The sequence below is a fragment of the Maylandia zebra genome, linkage group LG19 (genome assembly GCF_041146795.1).
Source record: "Maylandia zebra isolate NMK-2024a linkage group LG19, Mzebra_GT3a, whole genome shotgun sequence".
Classification (NCBI taxonomy): Eukaryota; Metazoa; Chordata; class Actinopteri; order Cichliformes; family Cichlidae; genus Maylandia; species Maylandia zebra.
The window spans coordinates 13,400,798-13,420,037 of NC_135185.1; the positions used below are offsets into that span (position 1 = coordinate 13,400,798).

At 38.9% G+C, this 19,240-nt stretch overlaps 1 protein-coding gene across 16 annotated transcripts in view; it reads right to left on the reverse strand.

Moving 5' to 3' along the window:
• kiaa1109 (KIAA1109 ortholog) overlaps window positions 1–17,789 on the reverse strand; it is an 80,390-nt gene extending 62,601 nt beyond the window's left edge. For all 16 annotated transcript variants that reach the window (XM_076877288.1, XM_076877300.1, XM_076877299.1 and 13 more), the window contains exons 1-20: window positions 17,648–17,789; window positions 13,596–13,731; window positions 12,817–12,933; window positions 11,342–11,420; window positions 11,182–11,246; window positions 10,809–10,983; window positions 10,189–10,270; window positions 9,910–10,103; window positions 9,302–9,381; window positions 8,939–9,089; window positions 7,890–8,046; window positions 7,386–7,464; window positions 4,720–4,811; window positions 4,419–4,536; window positions 4,141–4,296; window positions 3,407–3,504; window positions 3,015–3,199; window positions 831–937; window positions 522–730; window positions 136–354 (exon numbers count right to left, since the gene is read on the reverse strand). In XM_076877288.1, coding sequence (XP_076733403.1) covers window positions 136–354; window positions 522–730; window positions 831–937; window positions 3,015–3,199; window positions 3,407–3,504; window positions 4,141–4,296; window positions 4,419–4,536; window positions 4,720–4,811; window positions 7,386–7,464; window positions 7,890–8,046; window positions 8,939–9,089; window positions 9,302–9,381; window positions 9,910–10,103; window positions 10,189–10,270; window positions 10,809–10,983; window positions 11,182–11,246; window positions 11,342–11,420; window positions 12,817–12,933; window positions 13,596–13,701 — 2,469 coding nt within the window. In that variant the 5' untranslated portion in view covers window positions 13,702–13,731; window positions 17,648–17,789. The remainder of the gene's footprint in view (window positions 1–135; window positions 355–521; window positions 731–830; window positions 938–3,014; window positions 3,200–3,406; window positions 3,505–4,140; window positions 4,297–4,418; window positions 4,537–4,719; window positions 4,812–7,385; window positions 7,465–7,889; window positions 8,047–8,938; window positions 9,090–9,301; window positions 9,382–9,909; window positions 10,104–10,188; window positions 10,271–10,808; window positions 10,984–11,181; window positions 11,247–11,341; window positions 11,421–12,816; window positions 12,934–13,595; window positions 13,732–17,647) is intronic.
• Window positions 17,790–19,240: the final 1,451 nt, after the last annotated feature.

A 19,240-nucleotide genomic window follows, 5' to 3' on the forward strand; every position in this document is an offset into this window, starting at 1 on the left:
TTAAAAATGGCTTATTTTGTTCGTCTTACACTTGACTGTTTCCCACTGCAGTGAGCAAATGCTTCATAACCATATTCTGTGCACTAACTCTGCTCCCCACCCCTCGTTCTCAACTACTTGTGTCATCAGTCTTACCACTGGCAGCCGGCCGTGAACTTTGTAGAGGTTAATGAGCACGGTGATGTCCCAGGGCCGCAGGTCAAGGGGATGGATGTCTGAGGTTTCTTTATGTTCGCTGTCTTCCATTCCCAGTGGAGACCAGCCAAGGCCCGAGGAAGTAGAAGTGGACAACACAGGGCTCGACACGGCTTCCTCGAAGTCTGTGTACATGTCATCCTCGCCAAAATAATTTTCCTGTGAGAACAAAATATGAGGGGGATTAGAAAATTGTTTAAAAAAAAAAAGGGCAACTTTTTCATGATTTCATTCCTCTTATGCTTACTTGGTGCTTATGTTATGAAGTGTCTATTAATAAATTGGTTCAGTGACTGCATAGTAAGTCATAGTAAGAATTTCGGTACCTTGATGGAAATCAGAGCTCGGAGCAAAGGCCCATAGAGAATTATTTGAGAATCTGGTGACATTTCCATTTCCACATGAAGTCTGTCAGGGGGCAGCTCTGAGGGGTCAGTGGTTGCCCGACTGTGGGGCGCTGAAGCAGATGTGTGAGCCACTGAGGTGTGTTCTGGGGGCCGCAAAGCCGATAGCATGGATTCCTCCATCTCAGAAACTGGGAAAATAATCAGAGCGAGGTAAAACAACAGTATCTACACACGAATGTAAACAATGATGACAGATTTTAAAGAACTCATACTGAGCAGTTAGCTTACATGACTGTTTGAGTTGCTCATCAGCCTTCTGGGGATAAATGGGGTGCCAGGTGTAGTCAATGATAAGCAAAAAGTTGGGCACACTCCAGCAATCTACCCAACCAGATCTGATGTAAGGACGAGAAACACGGACACTCAGAGCACAGTCATAATGCTTTATCACCATTTCAGATGGATTTTACACTTTATCGTTTGCTTCATGACCCGTTCATCCGAGGACACAGCAGACGCAGCAAATAGGTCACGCCTGATTTCTCGGTAGCACACAGCGTGCCGGCTCAGAAAGTATTCGATCGTAACCTCCCAGGGGATTATTGGGTGTCTGACAGTGCTGCGCCTGTGGGTCATGTATAATAAATGATCTGGATGTTGGTTATCATGTACCCAGTGCACAAGGCATGTGCATGTGCTGCCTAAATAGCAAAGGATCTTTACAATCTCTTTAAACTCCCACTGACCGAGTGGTTTACACATTTGCATAACAAGCCCAGGCTCAATTCCTAGTTTGTCAACACTAATCTCACACAGCTCTAATGTGAGCAAAACACATAACCTGATGAGTTTTGACAAGTAAAGCATTTACTGTACAAAATATCACAATACAAGATAAATTTGAAGCTTGATAAATAGGTAAGTTAGCTTTTAAACCTTGCTACACATCCATACATACATCTTTGTGGGGCTAGGAGTCTAACCAGACCTTCGTCTCCTCAGTCACCTGCACCAACCCCTCTAACTGGACAGAGACTTTCCCATGACAGCCAAGAGACAATATCTCCAGTGTATCCTGGGCAGGTTTGCCACGACTGAAATACCTCATCTGGGGGGCATAGTACTCAGACACCTGAAGCACCTCAGCTGCCTCCTTTTGATGTGGAGGAGCAGCTGCTCTACTCTGAGCTCCTCTCGAATGACCGAGTTCTTCACCTTACTGCTAACCGAGAGCCACAGATACCCTTTGGTGAAAGCTCATTTCAGCAATTTCTTTCTTTCGGTCACTACCCACAGCTTGTGGCCGTACATGGAACAATAGATTGACCATTAATCGCAGTTTCTCTTTTCCCGCTCCGCTCTCTCCTCTCCACCTCAGACCAGTACAATGCTTGGGTAAGGCTTACACATATAAGAACATTTAGATAGTACAGCAGCAGCACCCCACTTCTTTATGTCATCAGAAGAAAACAACATCTGCACAGAAGGTAGAATCATTTTGGAAACAAGTGCTGTGACCAGATGCAGGTAAGAATTGAGGCACTGTATTAAAACAAAGCTCCGTGGGGAGAGAAAAGGATAACAGTTGATGACAAGAACAGTTTGCTGCCTTTTTAAAAATGTGGGTATAAAATCTTTGAGGTTGTTCCACAGCAAACAAAACAAAAAGGAAAACATGTATCACGCCATTTCTGGATTCAAATCTTAATTCATGCAGTGAATAAACTAAAATAAATAAATAAAAAGAAATGGCGTAAAGAAAAAAAAGGAGACCTCAGAATCCCCCATCACCTACTTCAAGAAATACAAACTGAAGCTTTTGGAACAGCCCGCGCATTACTCTGCTTTGAACATCACTAAAAATTTGATGGGCAGCCCTTAAACATGTGCATGCAAGACACCCTAAAATATCTCAGAACACGAGATATGCAAGTAAGAGTGGTGATATTTCCTAAATCGAGAATAGAAACACCCTCGGGGGTTAAAACAAAAAAAAAACAAAAAAAAAACAAAAAAAAAAACGGAGGGTTTGCGAGATGTGATATCTGTAAACTATCCACGCTTTTACAATTACTGTTCATGAAATAACAAGATATGACTGCAACAGTGCAAGGCTTATTTTTAATTTTTAATGTCTGTATTTACTACTTTTGACTTAAATGGCACACAACTGCAGCTTCATCTTGCATAAGATGTATTCATGCTTCTCAAAAGGTCCCTTTTCTGAGTAGAAACGAGCTCCATTAAAACAAAGTCTACTTCATGTCACTTCAAACCAACATGGCAGCAACAACTGATCAGACCACAGCATGAAAAGTGCAGGTTAGTGCTACTCTTACTTGAAATTACCACCTACTATCTTTTTACCTCAGAAGTAAGAGATGTTACGGTGGTGAGTCATCATACTCTTTGCTAACGCACTCACTTTGTTCCCCCACAACTAGAGAGAAATGATTCCTGGCCTTAACTCACTCTGCGCGGGTGATGTTCCTCCACCTCGACTTGGCGGCTTTGGGAGGAGGAGCTCCTTGATTCTCCCCCGGCATGAACATGTCTGGGGGCAGCTTCATGTTCTGGTAGTCTTTGGCCAGGGTGAGCAGGGGGCAGCGGCTCGGATGGCACTCTGGCAGGGAAAGTCGCATGTCTGTATCTTCCGCCTGAGGAGGACAAAGTACGCGAACATTAATGCACCTACACATCTTCTGGAGTCACATTTGTGAGTAAAGAGCAAATAAATCTGTATCTATAAAATACTGCTTTGAAATGTTTTTTAAACAAGAAAATCCTTTACAACTACATAAAAAAAAAAATAGTTCTCTATTGGATATTTATTTTTGGAATAAACTATAAACCGATTCACTCACCTTTAAGCTGAAGCGGGTATGGCAGGTGGTTGGAACAAACTCATTGAAAGGCAAAGTGAAGTCTATATTGAGCGTCTCGCCGCAGGCTGCTAGGTACACTATAGAAGATCAATAATGCAATTGATTAGTTTGCTGTCCTCCTAGGATTAAGTAGAGTATACATATACTGTAAGATGTATCATGACTTAATAGAGTTAAAATGCCTTGGACATTAGCTGCCAACGTTAAAGAGGTACTAAAGCGTCGATTGCCTTCGTGCTCTACCTGGATGTTTTTCTTATACTTATCTCACAGCGTAGACACGACAAGCATAAACAGCAGGTTTATTTGACACACTGTAGAACTGTATCACTGTTATTACAAAGGCTCTGTGTTATTTCAAATACACATAACTTCCTTTAAAATGACACACGCAGAAAGGTACAGGACATCGTTAAACACATTTGCACTAAATATTCAGTATGAGGTTTTTAAACTTCTAGGCTTATCTAATTAAGCATCTAAAACGCCCTATCAATCTTATCTTTTTATAACCGTACAGTACCCTTCATTTCATTTTAACTACTTTAACTTGCCGAGAATGAATGCTCGACCCGTAAAGTGACAGTTACTCAATGGCTGCAGCACCTCCAGAAAGCACAACTGCTCAAGATGTTTTTTAAACAAATTAAAAGTGATTTCTTGAAAACATTTCATTTAAAATGAACATCAGCTGTTCGGTGGATCTGTCTTACCATTCTCCTGTTGTTTGGTGGAACAGTCAATCCAGTTGTGTTGGTTTGCTGCCCAGATCATCTCAAACTGGTGGAAAAGGATCTTGAACTTCCAGGAATACGGCACAAAAGAGTAGATATCGGGGGCGCTGTCACTCGCCCAATCCTGGATCAAATCTAAAAAAGAAAGGGAAAAGAAAAAGTGATTCTCGTAGACACATTTCTTTCAAGATTGTTTGGGATTTCCTGATGTGTCAATACGCACATGGCCAAATAAAAGAATCTGAAATCTTGCTCACCAGTGAAGAAGCTTTTCTGGGCGTAGATGAAATGGTACGTGGCCTTGTACACCTCAATCTCACACTGCCACGACTGGGGCATGTTCCATACCCGGGGGTAGCTGGCTATCACGTGGAACTAAAAAATAAAAAAATGGGAAAGACAAAACAAATTTTAACCTTTGAGGCGCCTTGTGTGTATGCAACACTGGTGTCTGCTTTGGCTCCGCTCTCCTTGAATGCTGAAGGAAATGTAATAACTTTCGAGAATCTCTCCAAAACGTCAAATGAAAAGCTTCGTTGCTGATTGCCTGCTACTTACAGCCAACATCTCAGCCTCCAGAAGGGTCCTGTACTGCATGCTGCTGGTGGTGTCCACATGAAGCAGCTGACCTTTGATGGTGGGAGAGTATCCTGAAGGCAAAAGCAATCATCTTTCAAAAGCTAGACCTACGGTTAAGTTCTTGGAAACACTGTTATTTACCAAAGCTGCTTATGTTAACTTCCGGGAACAGAGGTGAGCACTGACATAATTTCATCTGCTCTGTGTGACAAATCGTTACATCTCAAAAACTATGGGTGCTTTCAAGGTGAGACAAAGGTTTGGCTGTGGAGGAGTTTTATAATGTTGCTTTAGTTCATTGTCATTCGTTTATGCAGTTTTTCAGTCGTGCTGAGGTCTGAACTTTGACTGGGCCGTTGCAACCTTGATTCTTTTCTTTTTTAACTTGTAGTTTTACAACTGTGGTGGGAATGACTGTCCTGTTGCATGACCCAGCTGTTTGATGGCCTCACATTTGACTCTAGAATACTTTGGTATACAGAGGAGTTCATGGTCAACTCTATGATTTCAACGTGGCCAGGTCTGATTGTCCTTTTTACTCAGTACAAAACAATGATTCTGAATGATAAAACCTTAACTTTACAGTTACACAAGTCCTAAAGCAAATAGTTGTTAACAATGTTCCTTACAGGCCATGACTTAACAAATGTTGGCAAGCCTCAGTCTGTGTGCAACGCACAGAAGAGAGGAGCTGAGTAGTTGCAGCTTAGCATTGCATGGTTAACCTCACATACACCAATAAGTGATCACTTTAGGCAATCATTCAGCAATCTTTAATAAGCGATTAGTCATTTACTAAATAAGGAAGCAGGAGTTGAGTTAAAACAACTGTTATTTACTCTCGTTTAAATGTCTTCATTTTGTTTTTCAAACTATTTTTATATTTGTGAAATCATTCATAAGATTAGTGTTGTAATAAGATGCATTATGTAACTAAACTTTGTATTTAAAAGTTTAGTTACAGAAAAAAGGAAAAGAAAACAATCTCTAGGTCTTAGTAAGCTGAGTAATATCACAAAACAAAAGTGCACGTAATGTAATTTTAGAATTTTTACAGTGCAATTTATAAGAATGATTTCCATAATAGTAAACCTACACTCTACACACTAACGTACCAAAGATTTTAATAGTTTAAATCATTACAGCCCCTAAATTGAATTTAAATTATATGGAGGATGTTGCACAATTTACTACATTGGTTCACTTTAAGAAAAAAATCATGTTTAGGAAAAAAGTAAATTATGATTTATTAAATAACTGCCAGCAGAAACTGCTAAATTAAATTTAGCACACTTAAACATTATTGAGAAATAGGGCTGCCACGATTAGTCGACTAGTCACGATTACGTCGACTATTAAAATCGTCTACGACTAATTTAATAGTCGACGCGTTGTTTGAAGCTTTGTAAGATCACAAAAGATGCAGGAATGAGTAGTAGGATTTAAGAGTGTAATAACTGACTGAAACAGAAGATGGCAGCACTGCGTGTACAAGGATGCCAGCTGCCGTTAAACCCCGAAGAAGAAGCTGTGTCCCATAATTCATAGCGCGGCCCAGAACAGTTGTCAACAATGGCGACAGCTAGTTAGTTTTAATATTACTCTTATTATTCTTTTTGGGTCACAAAGTAAAGTTTAACATATTTTCAGGCGAGAATGTAGCTGTGTAAACCTCAAATATCTGCTCAGTTTATCAAGACACCACGTATTTGCAAAAGCGCTCCGACGTTTTCGGAGATGTCTGTTACCCACCAGCTCGATAGCTAGCCGGGGTTCAAGGCTCACTAGAGCCAGTGAAAACACCGGACTCCCGGCAAATCGTTTTCAAACCCACTGCCGTCTTTCGCTACTCAGGTGAAACATATATGTCACTTAGATAACTTACAAATGTTATTGTTTGGCTTTTTTCAGTATTTTATTTGTTCCTGAGTAAATCGGTTTGGCTGAGATTAAAGTTATAGTTTTTACACAGCTGAATAAACGTCAAGCAGACAGCTGATTATCAGAAGTGTGAGATGCTCGAGAATATACTGTGCTGTTATATTTTAGATCGCAAGGAGCAGACGGCTCAGTTTATTAAACTCCACCGAAACAATCTGCAAATGTAATTAACATTTAATAAACTATCATTTTGTCTTTATTTTTAGTTAGCACATTCCTTAAACACTTAAAGCTGTAAGCTAATGATAGTTATATAAGAGCAGATGCATGCTGGTGCAATAAGCTGTACGTTTTATGTCCAATAGATGCATGATCTGATTAGTCAACTAATCGCAGTCGACTATCAAAATAATCGTTTCTGGCAGCCCTATTGAGAAATGAATTTGATGAATATCAATGGTAATAAATATCTGAAATAATAATAAAAACAGAGATACCCTCATCTTCATCATTAGCCATACTATAAGCAGCTTGAAGAATCCATCGCTGTACACTTAAATGAACTTCTAGTGAGATCTGATAAAGCTGCTTATCACAGTAGCAGTTCAGCCATTATTAAGTGTAAAAGATGATTACTACATGATGAGAAAACTGCTGCGTGCGTCTACATTAACCAGGGCTGACCTTGAGCCAGGGGGATATTTGCTGATGTGAACACTCATACTTTGGTCTACTGCTGTTATTTCAGTGAAACACACACTTACCATTCTCTCCCACAGTCATGGGGATGTTGACTTCCAGGTAAGAGCCTGCACCTACATTCACATGAATGGCATTGGTTTCCTAGTAACAGGGATGAAGACGTATCAGAAGAGAGAGAAAGCAAGCAGCAATATCATACATGCTGTCAAATTATGAGTGGGCGCTTCAGAGAATAAAAATACAAGAAAGAAAAACATCACCTAATCTGAAGAGAAATGTGTTCAAAAGATGTAATAAAATGACAATCTTTCCTGACTCAAGCAATTTTAGGCTTTTATTCAACGTGTATTAATGGTGTTATTTAGTATGCACTTCACATGCTTTGTGAAGATCCCTGCACTGCTCCAGGAAGAAAATATGAAAAAGCATAAAACATGAACCAATATCAATAGCTCAAACATGGTGAGATATAAAGACAAAGACCAGGAGAACAGCAGGGAGACGAAGACAGATCAAAGAGTTTGGCAGGGGGAAAAAAAGCAGACAGGAGAGAGAGCAAGAGTCACCCTGTTTTTGGTGAAAAGCAGATCGATGGTGGCGTCAGCAATGATGTTCATGCGAAGCTCGAAGGCCTGGATCTGCCTGGGTTTTCCCGGCTGTGCCACCTCAGTTGCCTTCATGGCCTGGTAGTCTGCAGGCAGGAAGAACTTCCACAGACAGTCCCTGAAGAAGGTAAAATCATATTATAGAGCCAAGTCTAAATACTTACAAGTGTGAACTAATCATACCATCGGGGTGTTAGAATAAAAGACTTGATGACACCCCCCCCTTCAGCCAGTTTCTACTGGCACATCTCTAAACTAAACTGTCCAGTAAATCAGGAGTTTTCTTTCTGTCATCAATCAAAACCAAACCCAATCAGTTTTGATTGGCTGCCTTCCAGAAGCCAGCCCTCTACAAATACTGAAGCTGGATTTAATTTCTTTCCTGGTTCGTGAGCAATAGGTCATCATCTCAAACACATTCATTCATGTTTTAGTTGGAATGAAATCTAAAATATGGAAGTGCATAACGACCCTGAAAACAACTTCAGCAACCAAGCAACAAAGAGCTTTTTATGTGTACACAGGAACAGTAAGGATTTCACATAATGTTCAGAGATTTAAGGCAATAAAGAGATGGACACAACATCAGTGCGCAGCCTACTGCTTGCAGACATTTTTAATGCCTAGTACTTTGTGATGGCCTCCACAGACAATCTCCAACTTCTTGGTGTGCAGCTGATGACGCTTTTACTCGGTAGCCTTGGTGAGCTCAACAACACATGAAAAGGAGTTACGCTCCAGTTCTCCAGTTCATACCACATCACTGTAAATATGCTTGAAAGTATAACTGAGCCAGGATTAATATGTCTGGGCAGCTCACCCAAGGAAATTCTGTGTGTGCAATAATAAGTTTGTGGTATTACAGTGACAAAATCCTGAGCAGGACCTGTATGAACTACAATTAAAAACAGAGATGTCTTTAAAACTAATACCTCCAACTGTCAGCTTGTACTCTAAAAACCTATTAGTTCAGGTTTCATGCTGATTTTGTTTTGTCCATCTGTGCTCACCTCTGCCGGTCTGCCCAGGGCCCATAGTTGAAGTCAGTTCCTTTCCCACAGACGATGTCCAGACCCCAGCAAGGAGGCAGGTCCTGCAGCTTATCATCCTCACTGCTCGTCTCTGCTTCCTCGCCACTCTCCTGCTCGACAGGAACCAGACCTGGACACATACACAGTGAAAACGTCAAAACCTGGGTATCAGCAGAAGGCTGAACAAAAATACACAACTGCACTAAAAACAATCAAGAATATACTTTAATAGAGACAGCATACTGGCTGGCAAATTTTACATTTAGTGTCAGCAGCTATCAGTTATTCATGTTAATGTCTTAGCACAGAAATCTCAGCGGATGTGTGCATGCATGAGCTTACCTGGTTCATCTTGGTAATAGTAGATGTCAACATCATTGGACTGCATCACAACAAAGCCCTCTCCCATCAGTCTGGGGGGTCTAGATGAGAAATTCACAAAATGACAATTCGGGGGCAAATATGTTAAACAGAGACTTGGAACTCTGTGGCCTATTCTTCTATACTGTAAACCCATGATCTTTAATGCAATGCAATTCAGTCTCAGTGTACTTGAAGGAGCGACATTCACTTGGCAGCGTAATTGAGTAAAAAACAGCAGTCATTAAAATAAAATTATTCCAAGGTAACAAAAATCTTCTACTTGTGTTTTGTACAAACTAGATGAAAAATACAAACCCAGTCTCATCCTGTCTGTTCTTAAGATTCACACCATAGATATGCATGCGGCAGGATAGATGAGAAGCACTACGGAGAACTAGCACTAGTCATTATAATATGCTTAAAGAAATACGTGGAAATAAAGAAATAGGATATTCTTCAAGCCGAGTTATTTTTTGGGCTACAACTCCTCTAAAAATGCTTTGAGGTAAAAAGTTTTATTATCAACAACACTGTAAACAGAGAAATACTGTTTATGTGCTTATCTTTGTTAGATGACTTGAACTCACTCGTCATTCTGCATGCCCAGGTAGCGAGGACTGGGAACCAGCATGACCCGCACATTCTCCAGTGAGCCTTTGACAATGTGCATGTACTGGTCCAAGTGGCTGGAGGGAGGTTTGGTGGCATACGTCAGGCAGGCATCCTCAAAGTTCATGCACAGAGTCTGTGGAAGGTAGTGGTTCCCAAATGCTAAGCGGCCCTACAAGACAGCAAACACACATTATTTTTTTATTAAATTGTATTACATGCCTCTAAAAGGTTTTGAGATGTTCTTAGGTACTTACAGTGCTGATGTTAACTTTGATGACGGGAATGAGGGACCGCCAAGATGATGAGGGATCCTGACTTTCAGCTTTAATGTTGACACTACACAAGAAACAGAAGACAGTTTCACAATCTTTAAGTAGAGGTGTGATTCTAGTCAGTTCAACTAATTTGACTGTCAGCAGGAAACGACAGTAGCTCTGTTCTGTCTGCACTTCTAATCCACTTGGTAACAACAGATAGAAAAGGGTGTGACATTATGCAACTTTTTCAGCAGCTGTTTATCATTCACAACCACTGAATGTGCTCTTTCACTCATTTCTGTTCTGCTGAACTGAAACCATACAGACATGCTGAGAAAATATAAAAAGCTGTACTCCCAAAAATGTTATCACAATTAAAAAACAAAATATACACTTTTTTTTAAAAAGGTAAACAAGCATTTAGACTGTTGCATGTGTTCTTTTTGTTTCAGATATAGCTAAAAACTGACAAATCATCCAAAGACATTTTTATTTGATTTTAAGGTAACACAACTAGAGCAATTAACAACTTAGAAACTTCAAATAAGACTCATGTCTTACAAAGAATTTTAACACTGGATAAAAAGCAAAGTTGCCCGATGATGCCGTAGTTATACCTTTCCAGTGTCTTGTTTCTGTCCTCTCGCCCCCTCTCTTCATCTTTTTTGGGCCTTTGAAGCGTGGGTTCCAGTCCAAAGGTCTCCTGCAGTCGTGCGTAGAGGTCAGTCCGGTTATAGACATGGAACTCAAAGCCGTTGACAGTCACGTAAAGCCTCGTCTCTGCCTTGGGATCTGATGCAAAAACAGAGACAACTCAGAACTCAAGGTGATGTTGCCACATGAAACTAACTCAGTTAGAAAAGTTGCATCTTGATAGTCAAACATAGATAACCCAAGATTTCCAATATATACATATATTTTTTCTGTGGTGGACTAACATATGCATTTAAAAGTTTAATCTAAGCAGTCATCAAATACTTCTCTACTCACCATGTTGTTTCTGTTTTGGATTATACATTTTCCACCAACGAAATATGAGAAAGCCATCCTGTATCCTGTAACACACACAAACAACAATCAGCATGCAAATTATAAGATAAGAGTGGGACGGATGGAGGAGAAGCAACAACAGAAACATCGGTCAGATTACCTGATAGACATGTCTTGGTTGATGTAGTAGACATCTCTGAACATGACCTTCCCTGACAGAACAGAGAAGGAGAAGGAGCCTGTGCACAAAGGCAAAGTTGAACAGTGTAAGCATGTTTTAAAATGGCAACATAAAGTGTTGGTTTTACTATTAAACCGTACTAGTAACATCCTGCAAATTTCTTTGGATTTGATTGCAATGTCTTCAATTCAAGCTTAACCAGTTAAATGAATCATTACAGGTGTGGGATTAGAGCTCTGGGTAGCTCCCCAACTGGGTCTAGACTGGGTCTAGAGAGTATTTTAAATTCAGGGAATTTAAAATAGAAAGTAGCTCGTCCACAGAAGGACTGGTAGCTCCCCTTACGATAAGGGTTCAGATCGCGCGAACAGGTGTGAAATGTGTGTGTTTAGTTAGTTAGTTTGTTTTAATCAATTTTAAATCATGCTTTTTATTTGTTTTTGTTTCTAATGTCTCTGTAAAGCACTTTGAATCACCTTGTTGTTGAATTGTGCTATACAAATAAATTTGCCTTGCCTTGCCTTACAAAACTGCAATTACAGAATTATAAAAGCTCTGGTACAATAACAGCAGCATGGGTGTTGCTGGGATATTTAATCGCACTTTCACTCTTATCAAAGAGAGAGAGAAAAAACACCCCAAAAACAATCTTAATTACGATCTAAATCAGCAAGTGGGTCTGAGTCTGTCACTGAGTGAGAAGGATGAATTTGATTTCCTGTTAATAATCTCTTTTGGCTCATAGCATGTCTTTCTCAGTTTCAATTACTTCATGCAAACAGAGCGACAGCACCTGAGTGCTTCATGCATTATCATCCAATGTAAAGCTTCCTCACACTGGTGAAATTCCTTTCCACTGACTGACGAGACAATGTCTAACTCGCTCCAAAAATCCACACAGAACCACAAAGGCTAATGCCTTCCTGTAAATTCATGCAGGATTGAGTTGAAGCTAAATGATAGCGAAACACACCTGAGGCATGTTTGAACCTGCTTAACACCTGACACAAATATGTCAGTAAAAAGTATACATTCTCTTTATCTGGATAGAAAAGTCAATCGCAAACAAAAGGGTGACTGCTCAGTTTGTACCAGCATATGTTGGCAAAGAGATGTCAACTACGCCTTGCTCTTCTCATTAAACTTTCATGCTGCCTTTGTTGTCATTTTGCATTTCTCATTCATGCTGTCAGTCAGGTTCAAGTTTGTGTTTAATTGATATGCGTTTTTGAAAGAGAAGCTCACATCCTAAAAACTAAGTAAGGTTTCATTGGATTGTGGATTGTGTCACCCATGTTTAGAAAGTCTGGTATTGTTTGCTCAGATGCTGTGGATATAATCACTGAGAGAACCTGGCTCATCATGAAATATTCAGCAGATTGAGTTAACGCCTTCAACTGAACGCTTCCTCCTCCCTATTCATCACTGTGCGACAGAGCTCCTGATGAACACACCGATGTGAATGTAGCCATCCTTGTAGAGTCTGTTGATGATGAGGGTGAGAATGAGGCCAATGTTGCGTGAGTTGTAATAAGTTAAATAGATAATCCATCCACAGGACAGAATGGTGGCTGAAAGGGGAAAGAAAGAACATGATTTCAGTCAGTAAAATTAATTTTAAGAGTTACAGAAGCTTCTGTCTGCTTGTAAACATAACAATTTAGTAGGCCAACACTTTCAAATATAATCACAATGCTTGATTAATCTCTGTTGGGTCAAATTCTGCAACAGCACAGCATGAGTACTAGTAACACATTAGGAACCCCACCTGAAAGTACTCTGTTTCCTTAGGCACTATAATTGGTAATGCAGATGGAATTCATATACACTCCATTTCACCTGCTTTAGTGCAAATTCAGGTGAACCTGCTCTTCTCTATAAAAAGATGGGGTATATATTCCTTAATGACTGAATCCAGATATGGATTAAGCTTAAATTCAAAGGACACCTGCTTTTAAAACATTTATCTAGGACTATACTCAGTCCTAGAGCTCAGTACAGCAAAATGTCCAACATGTCAAGAGAACACATAAACGTACTGTAAACTGAGCTGAATCATTGCTATGCATTCAACACCGAGTATAAAGGCCAAAAAAATGCCCTTCGTGTGCAGTGAAGTGAATTAAATTGCACTCTCATAAAGATGCATTGACTGAAATAATTTTACTGCTGCAAAGCCAATATTTGGAACACATACAAATTAAGTGTCTCCATAAAAATTTTAACTACTGACCAACAAGAAGCCAGATGAAGTTGGAATCATGCTTGGTAAGGAAATTATCCAGATCCACAAAGCTGGGGAAGGTGCTTTCATTGGTTTTGGCAGCATGTCCATCCATGGCTACAGGCTCGCAGTCAGGTGTCTAAAACTGAAATGATCAAATGTCAAATTAGTTTCACTGGCACATGAACATGTTTAAGTATGCAATGAACTACATCACTGCAGAGAAAGACAAATACTATCAATAGTGACTTGTTATAACCATCATGCAGATTAATACAAGATTAAACTTTTTTTTTCCCCTTTAGAAACGTCTCTGCATCCGCACAGCTGCCTCCTCGGGGGGTGAGTCAACAACTTAAAATTATTCTTGGAAATCACAGGAACTGTTTTGGTACATAGAGTTCCAGATTTCCAGAGGGGCCTTCCACTTTCTCAGTGCACAATTTGAAAGCCAGCATCTGTGGAAGCACGGGATGGTATTAGTGGTCACTACATGAACATTTTGCACATCCGTGAAGAATAAATTCTGAACAAGCTTTGGAAGTTTTAAAGAAATACTGGCATCCAGATGTCTTTTGTAGGCAATGGCTTGAAACTTGTTCAAACTATATTCTAGATGTTATGAGTCTGAACTGCATGCCTAGACTTATTAAGAGCTGAAAAGTTTAGACTCATTGTGAAAAAACAACAAAGGAAGTCCTGAAGAGCAACTAAGATCCTGTTTACAGTCTTGCTAAAATCAGCAATAATGCAAAACACTAAATATGTCTGTCACAACTGCACCACACTCAAAATGATTATTAAAAAAAAAACAAAAAAAAAACCCGATGATAATAATAACAATAATAATTAAGTTTCTGGCTCTAATATGTTTTCCTTTAAAATTCTTTAATATAGAGTTTAAATAAGTCAAAATTTTTTGCTTTTCTGCTTTTATTTCCATTTTATAGTGTCTTAACTATTTTGCAAACTGTGTCGTACATAATGATAAATGTGCGTTATCAAAACTGCTGCATCGACACAGCAAGTTACATGTTAGAACTACACTATGTCTACACTGGCAGGGCTGCATCATATTTGGCATAAAATTTGCATCACAAAATCTGGCAGATTAATTTGCAAATATGATTCTGTAAAAGAGAAATAATAAACAAGATTGGCGGGCAAAAGGATCATTGCTTGTTTCATCTTATATCCTGTGGTCATATCCCTCCAAGTTATAGTTCACATCCCTGTAGACATGAAGCAAAGATGCAGCAGACATTTTCACACATTAGAACATAACTGTCTGAGTCCATTGGGACTCATGTACAGACAGGCAAGCCCAAAGCATGAAAATAATAAAATTAGCATTAGTTATTAGTATATAGTTAACTTACTGTGAAGTTTTTTTTTTTAAGATTTCAAACCAGTCACATAATGCATATTTCCAGTACATTACAGTACAGTACAGTATGCATAACATGACGCACAATCATAATTAGGAAAATGCGTAACTACTTTGCATGTTGTGGCTCGTTCAGTTATTTGTATTTGCTTCAATGATTATTAGTGACAGGAGGCTGGTGAAAGGCTCATGTGTGCCCGTGTATGCTGTGATCTCAGTCACCCCATGCTTAAAGGCTTCAATACTGTACACACAAACACAAATCCTCATCTAATCCACCCCAAACATTGTTGGCTGTAAAACCAGTGAGATGAAAACAATCCCAGCACAATTTCCAACAGAAAACACAGTTTCTAAAAGTTTCTTTCTGACAGATACTACATGTAACTACATGTGTTTGCTTGTCACATTTGACAGACTTTAAATTAACGGACGTTTCTGATCTCACATGGACCTGCTAGATGCTAATCCTGCTGTGGCTGTCGGTTTCTCTTCTGAAGCAAATTATAAGGAAATGGGCAAAAGATCCTTTAGGTCATTGTGTTCAAACCTGCCCACATTCCAGAATCTTACTTCCTGGCTAGCCTACCATGATTCCTTATCATAAAGCTTACCTCACTCTTCTGTATATCCAAAACACACAGAAAGAGTACTAACAGCGAACAGAAAGAGAGATTATATTTCTCTCATATTAGCTTCTCTTCAGTGGCTCCCTTTTAAATCGAGAAGTGATATTAAAAAAAAATTTCCTTCTAACATACAATTTCCTCAATGATCGTGTTCCCATCACATTAAAGTCATCATAGCATTACATTATGATGATGCACTGAGCACTTCTTCTCCCCTCTCATCTTTTCATATCACTCCTGGTGTGAGATTTACACTCTCATGTTAAAGCAAAGTGTTAATACATTAAAACGCCAAACCTCTCTAAAATACTTTAATTCACACCATATTCTGACATGCATTTCCAGCTAGTACAACTACGACTTTCGCTGCTATTTTTAAAATCAAATGAAAAAAAAAGGGATCAACTTGACTTGATAAACCACAGAACATATAACCACTTGCAAAGCTAAAACATAGACTCTACACTGTTAAGAGTAAATCACATTTTGCATGGTTGTCTGAAGCATTAATTTAACACAGAAGTCTGAATGATCATCAGCCATCATGATGTTTAAATCATATGTTTTTAAAAAAAACAAAAAAACAAAAACAAAACTGTAATCTGGAAATACCCAGACTACGTATCCATTCCTGTAAGGCAAGTTCAGGTTTTACAATCTAGCACATGATATGAGATGCTGGCTTTCAGGAAAGATCAGCGTTGGCAATCACTGACTCATAATTGTTTTCTGCAAGCTCAGTGTTTTCACTTTAGGTTCATAATGGTGACTAGATTACAGCAAGAAGTCATCATCTGAAGTAAACAACACCCATCAGTCTTTAGTTTGTAAACAACAATTATGTTAACTAACTTTTTCATGCCAACGACCATTCAATGGGCACACTGAGCAGAACTACTGCATAATTCAGTACATGGGTGGGGGTGGGGGGGGGACGACGACGACACCCTTCTATTCTTCATTAAAGAGGTGCATTATAAACATATACACATTTTTACACAATGAGCAAATGTACAACACACTGGGATGTCTTAAGAAAAAAGTGCAATTTAAGTCTCTTTCTATACTTAGTGAGTCTACTGTGACTGAGCGTTCATTACAATTTCATATCCTAGTGGATAAATAAAAGTACAAAACCCTGTTATAACTACACAGTACTTTTTTATGTCCAATTCAAACCTTCTAAATAGACTGAAAAAAATACTCACTTACTGATATAAAAGTAACTCATAAGCATGCGGGCATGAATTATCAGCCACAGATGCACCTGTTCCTAACATCATTATTTTTATTTAGGAGGGATTATAAATGCTAGCTTGTGGTTGGGATTCTGACAACAAAAAAAACAAAGGTACACAAACAATCGAGGCGCACTGTCCCATTGCCGTAGTTGAAAAAGGCTATACAGAGAATCCATAGCTAAGATGACTGGCAGATTAAAAGCCCCAAAATATGTGCATTAATTTGATTATCAGCATTATATTAGCGCACACAGGTAACCAAAGAGCAATTAAGACGTTTAACCCAAATAAATGTCGGACTGCAAGATGAACCGAACGTGGCAAAAAAAATAAAAAATAATGGGGAAGTTGTCTGTCAGTTTGCCTTTGTTGACAGAGGTAATGACATACATAAAAGGACATCGCTGCATCATTTTATAGAAGGCCAGGTGTGAAACGATTACTCACTCCAGCTCAGTGTAATCTGGAATCCAGAGACACCTGAAACTAACCACACACCTAGCTAATCCCAAGTCTTGAGCAATTTCCTGAGCATTACCTACAACAAACAAAAACTGTTGTTGAATTTAGCTTATCTTCCTATCTTCTTTTTAAACATTCGTAGCAAAAGTCTGAGTTACTGATTTGTCCTCTGCAGTCAGCCTCCTTCTTTGCTAATGACGTATTAAGCCATTAATTTAAGAGCCGCTCAATATCATAACGTTAGCACTGAGGTTAGCTAGCATGCTAATGACAGCAGGCCGCGCCCTCCAACTTCTCCTTTTCTGAACTGTCAAAACAAAACAGCTGGTGTTCCTTACATACCTTAATATCCTCAGTAAAGAATGGGCTTTCATCTTTGCTCCAGTTAGCCCGGAGTTTCTGTCCTTTAGTAGTGTCGGAAATGACCACAGCTAGCATCCCCGGTGTGTACTATTTACCTGCCAGGCAGACGACCAGTTAGCATCTCTTCCTGTTGTGACGAGACCGGCCACAAAAACTACCAATAGGAAAAAAGAGCCAAGGCAGCTTCTGACCAATTAGATGAGAGCGTGACACACAGCTGACAGACATTCTTCCTGCCTCCCAGCGTGATTGTATTTGTGACAATGGTGTTTGACGTCGTATTGGTTACATAAAATCGATATACCGTAACATAAAAATTACTTCATGCATTAAAATAATACACACATTACTCTGTGAGTTGCTAGAGTATTAAACAAAGAGCACATACTGATCAGAGATGCTTATATTTTTCATAAATGATGACTTTATTTTTGTCGGTTTCTGATTAGTTTTCATTATCTTGAATTTGTTCTTCATTTTTTAATCACTACAACAACAACAACAAAAAAAAAAAAATAATAATAATAATAATAATAATAATACAATATTGAATTTAATGTATTTTTATTTTTCCAGTTGCCTAGTCCTCTGTTTTTGTGAACTATAACTTGAACATCACTCTTCACGGATGGTACCTACCTTCAAGCTGTTCAGTGCATTTAAATATGCACTGAACCTCCTGCTAATTCAGTTTAGCTGCACAGATTGCTTCAGAATGCCATGAAACATATACTCAGGTATCATGTATTTGCAATATTAACTACACTTCTTGCACTATGTTGTTTCCTTCTGTAATCTGGGCTCTACCTTCTTGCACTAAAAGCACTTTAAAGTTAGGTACACTGATACACTGCACTGCTTCTAGGGAGTGATGTGTTACACCCTTTGTTGTGTGTTGTTGGCAACAATTGGCAGACAATTTCCTATCAGCTGTGTTGCTGATATGACTACAATCAACTTGAATTTACCTTTAACAGCATTGCTTGTGTTTTTAGTCAACATTTGAACATTGTTAGATGGTTATAAACAGGTATATTGCACTGCCAGCTGAGTGCAGGCTATTCCGGAGAAGTATACTAATACTTTATTTCCTGGCATCTCATCAAAACAGAACGTGTAATGTGTAGGCTGATCACGCCAAGACTTCAACACTATACATTCAGCCTGTCCCACAATCTTAATTAGATTTTTTGGTTGAAGAAATTCTTTCTAAATTATATTACAGTGTGTTGAGCAGCACAGCTCCTCTATGCTAATTCTGTGTCTTGGGGATGGTGAAATATTTTAGTCAAAAGAATTATAACAACTTCATATTTATTCTTCCAGACCTTTCAACAATTCTCTTCGTTAGATTTGTAAATGGTCCCAAAATGGTTTTATAACATTTTTCTGTTACAAACTTACAAAGAATGTTTAAAGTAAGACATTCTCTAGGAATATATGTAATTTTCTGCCAAGTTGTTATATTAACTTTGGATATTTTTGCTCTTATAGACTATGGCAATATCTGCACAGTAGAAAATGACTGACATTTGAGCAGTTTGGGGATGTTGTAAGAAAAATATTGCAAAA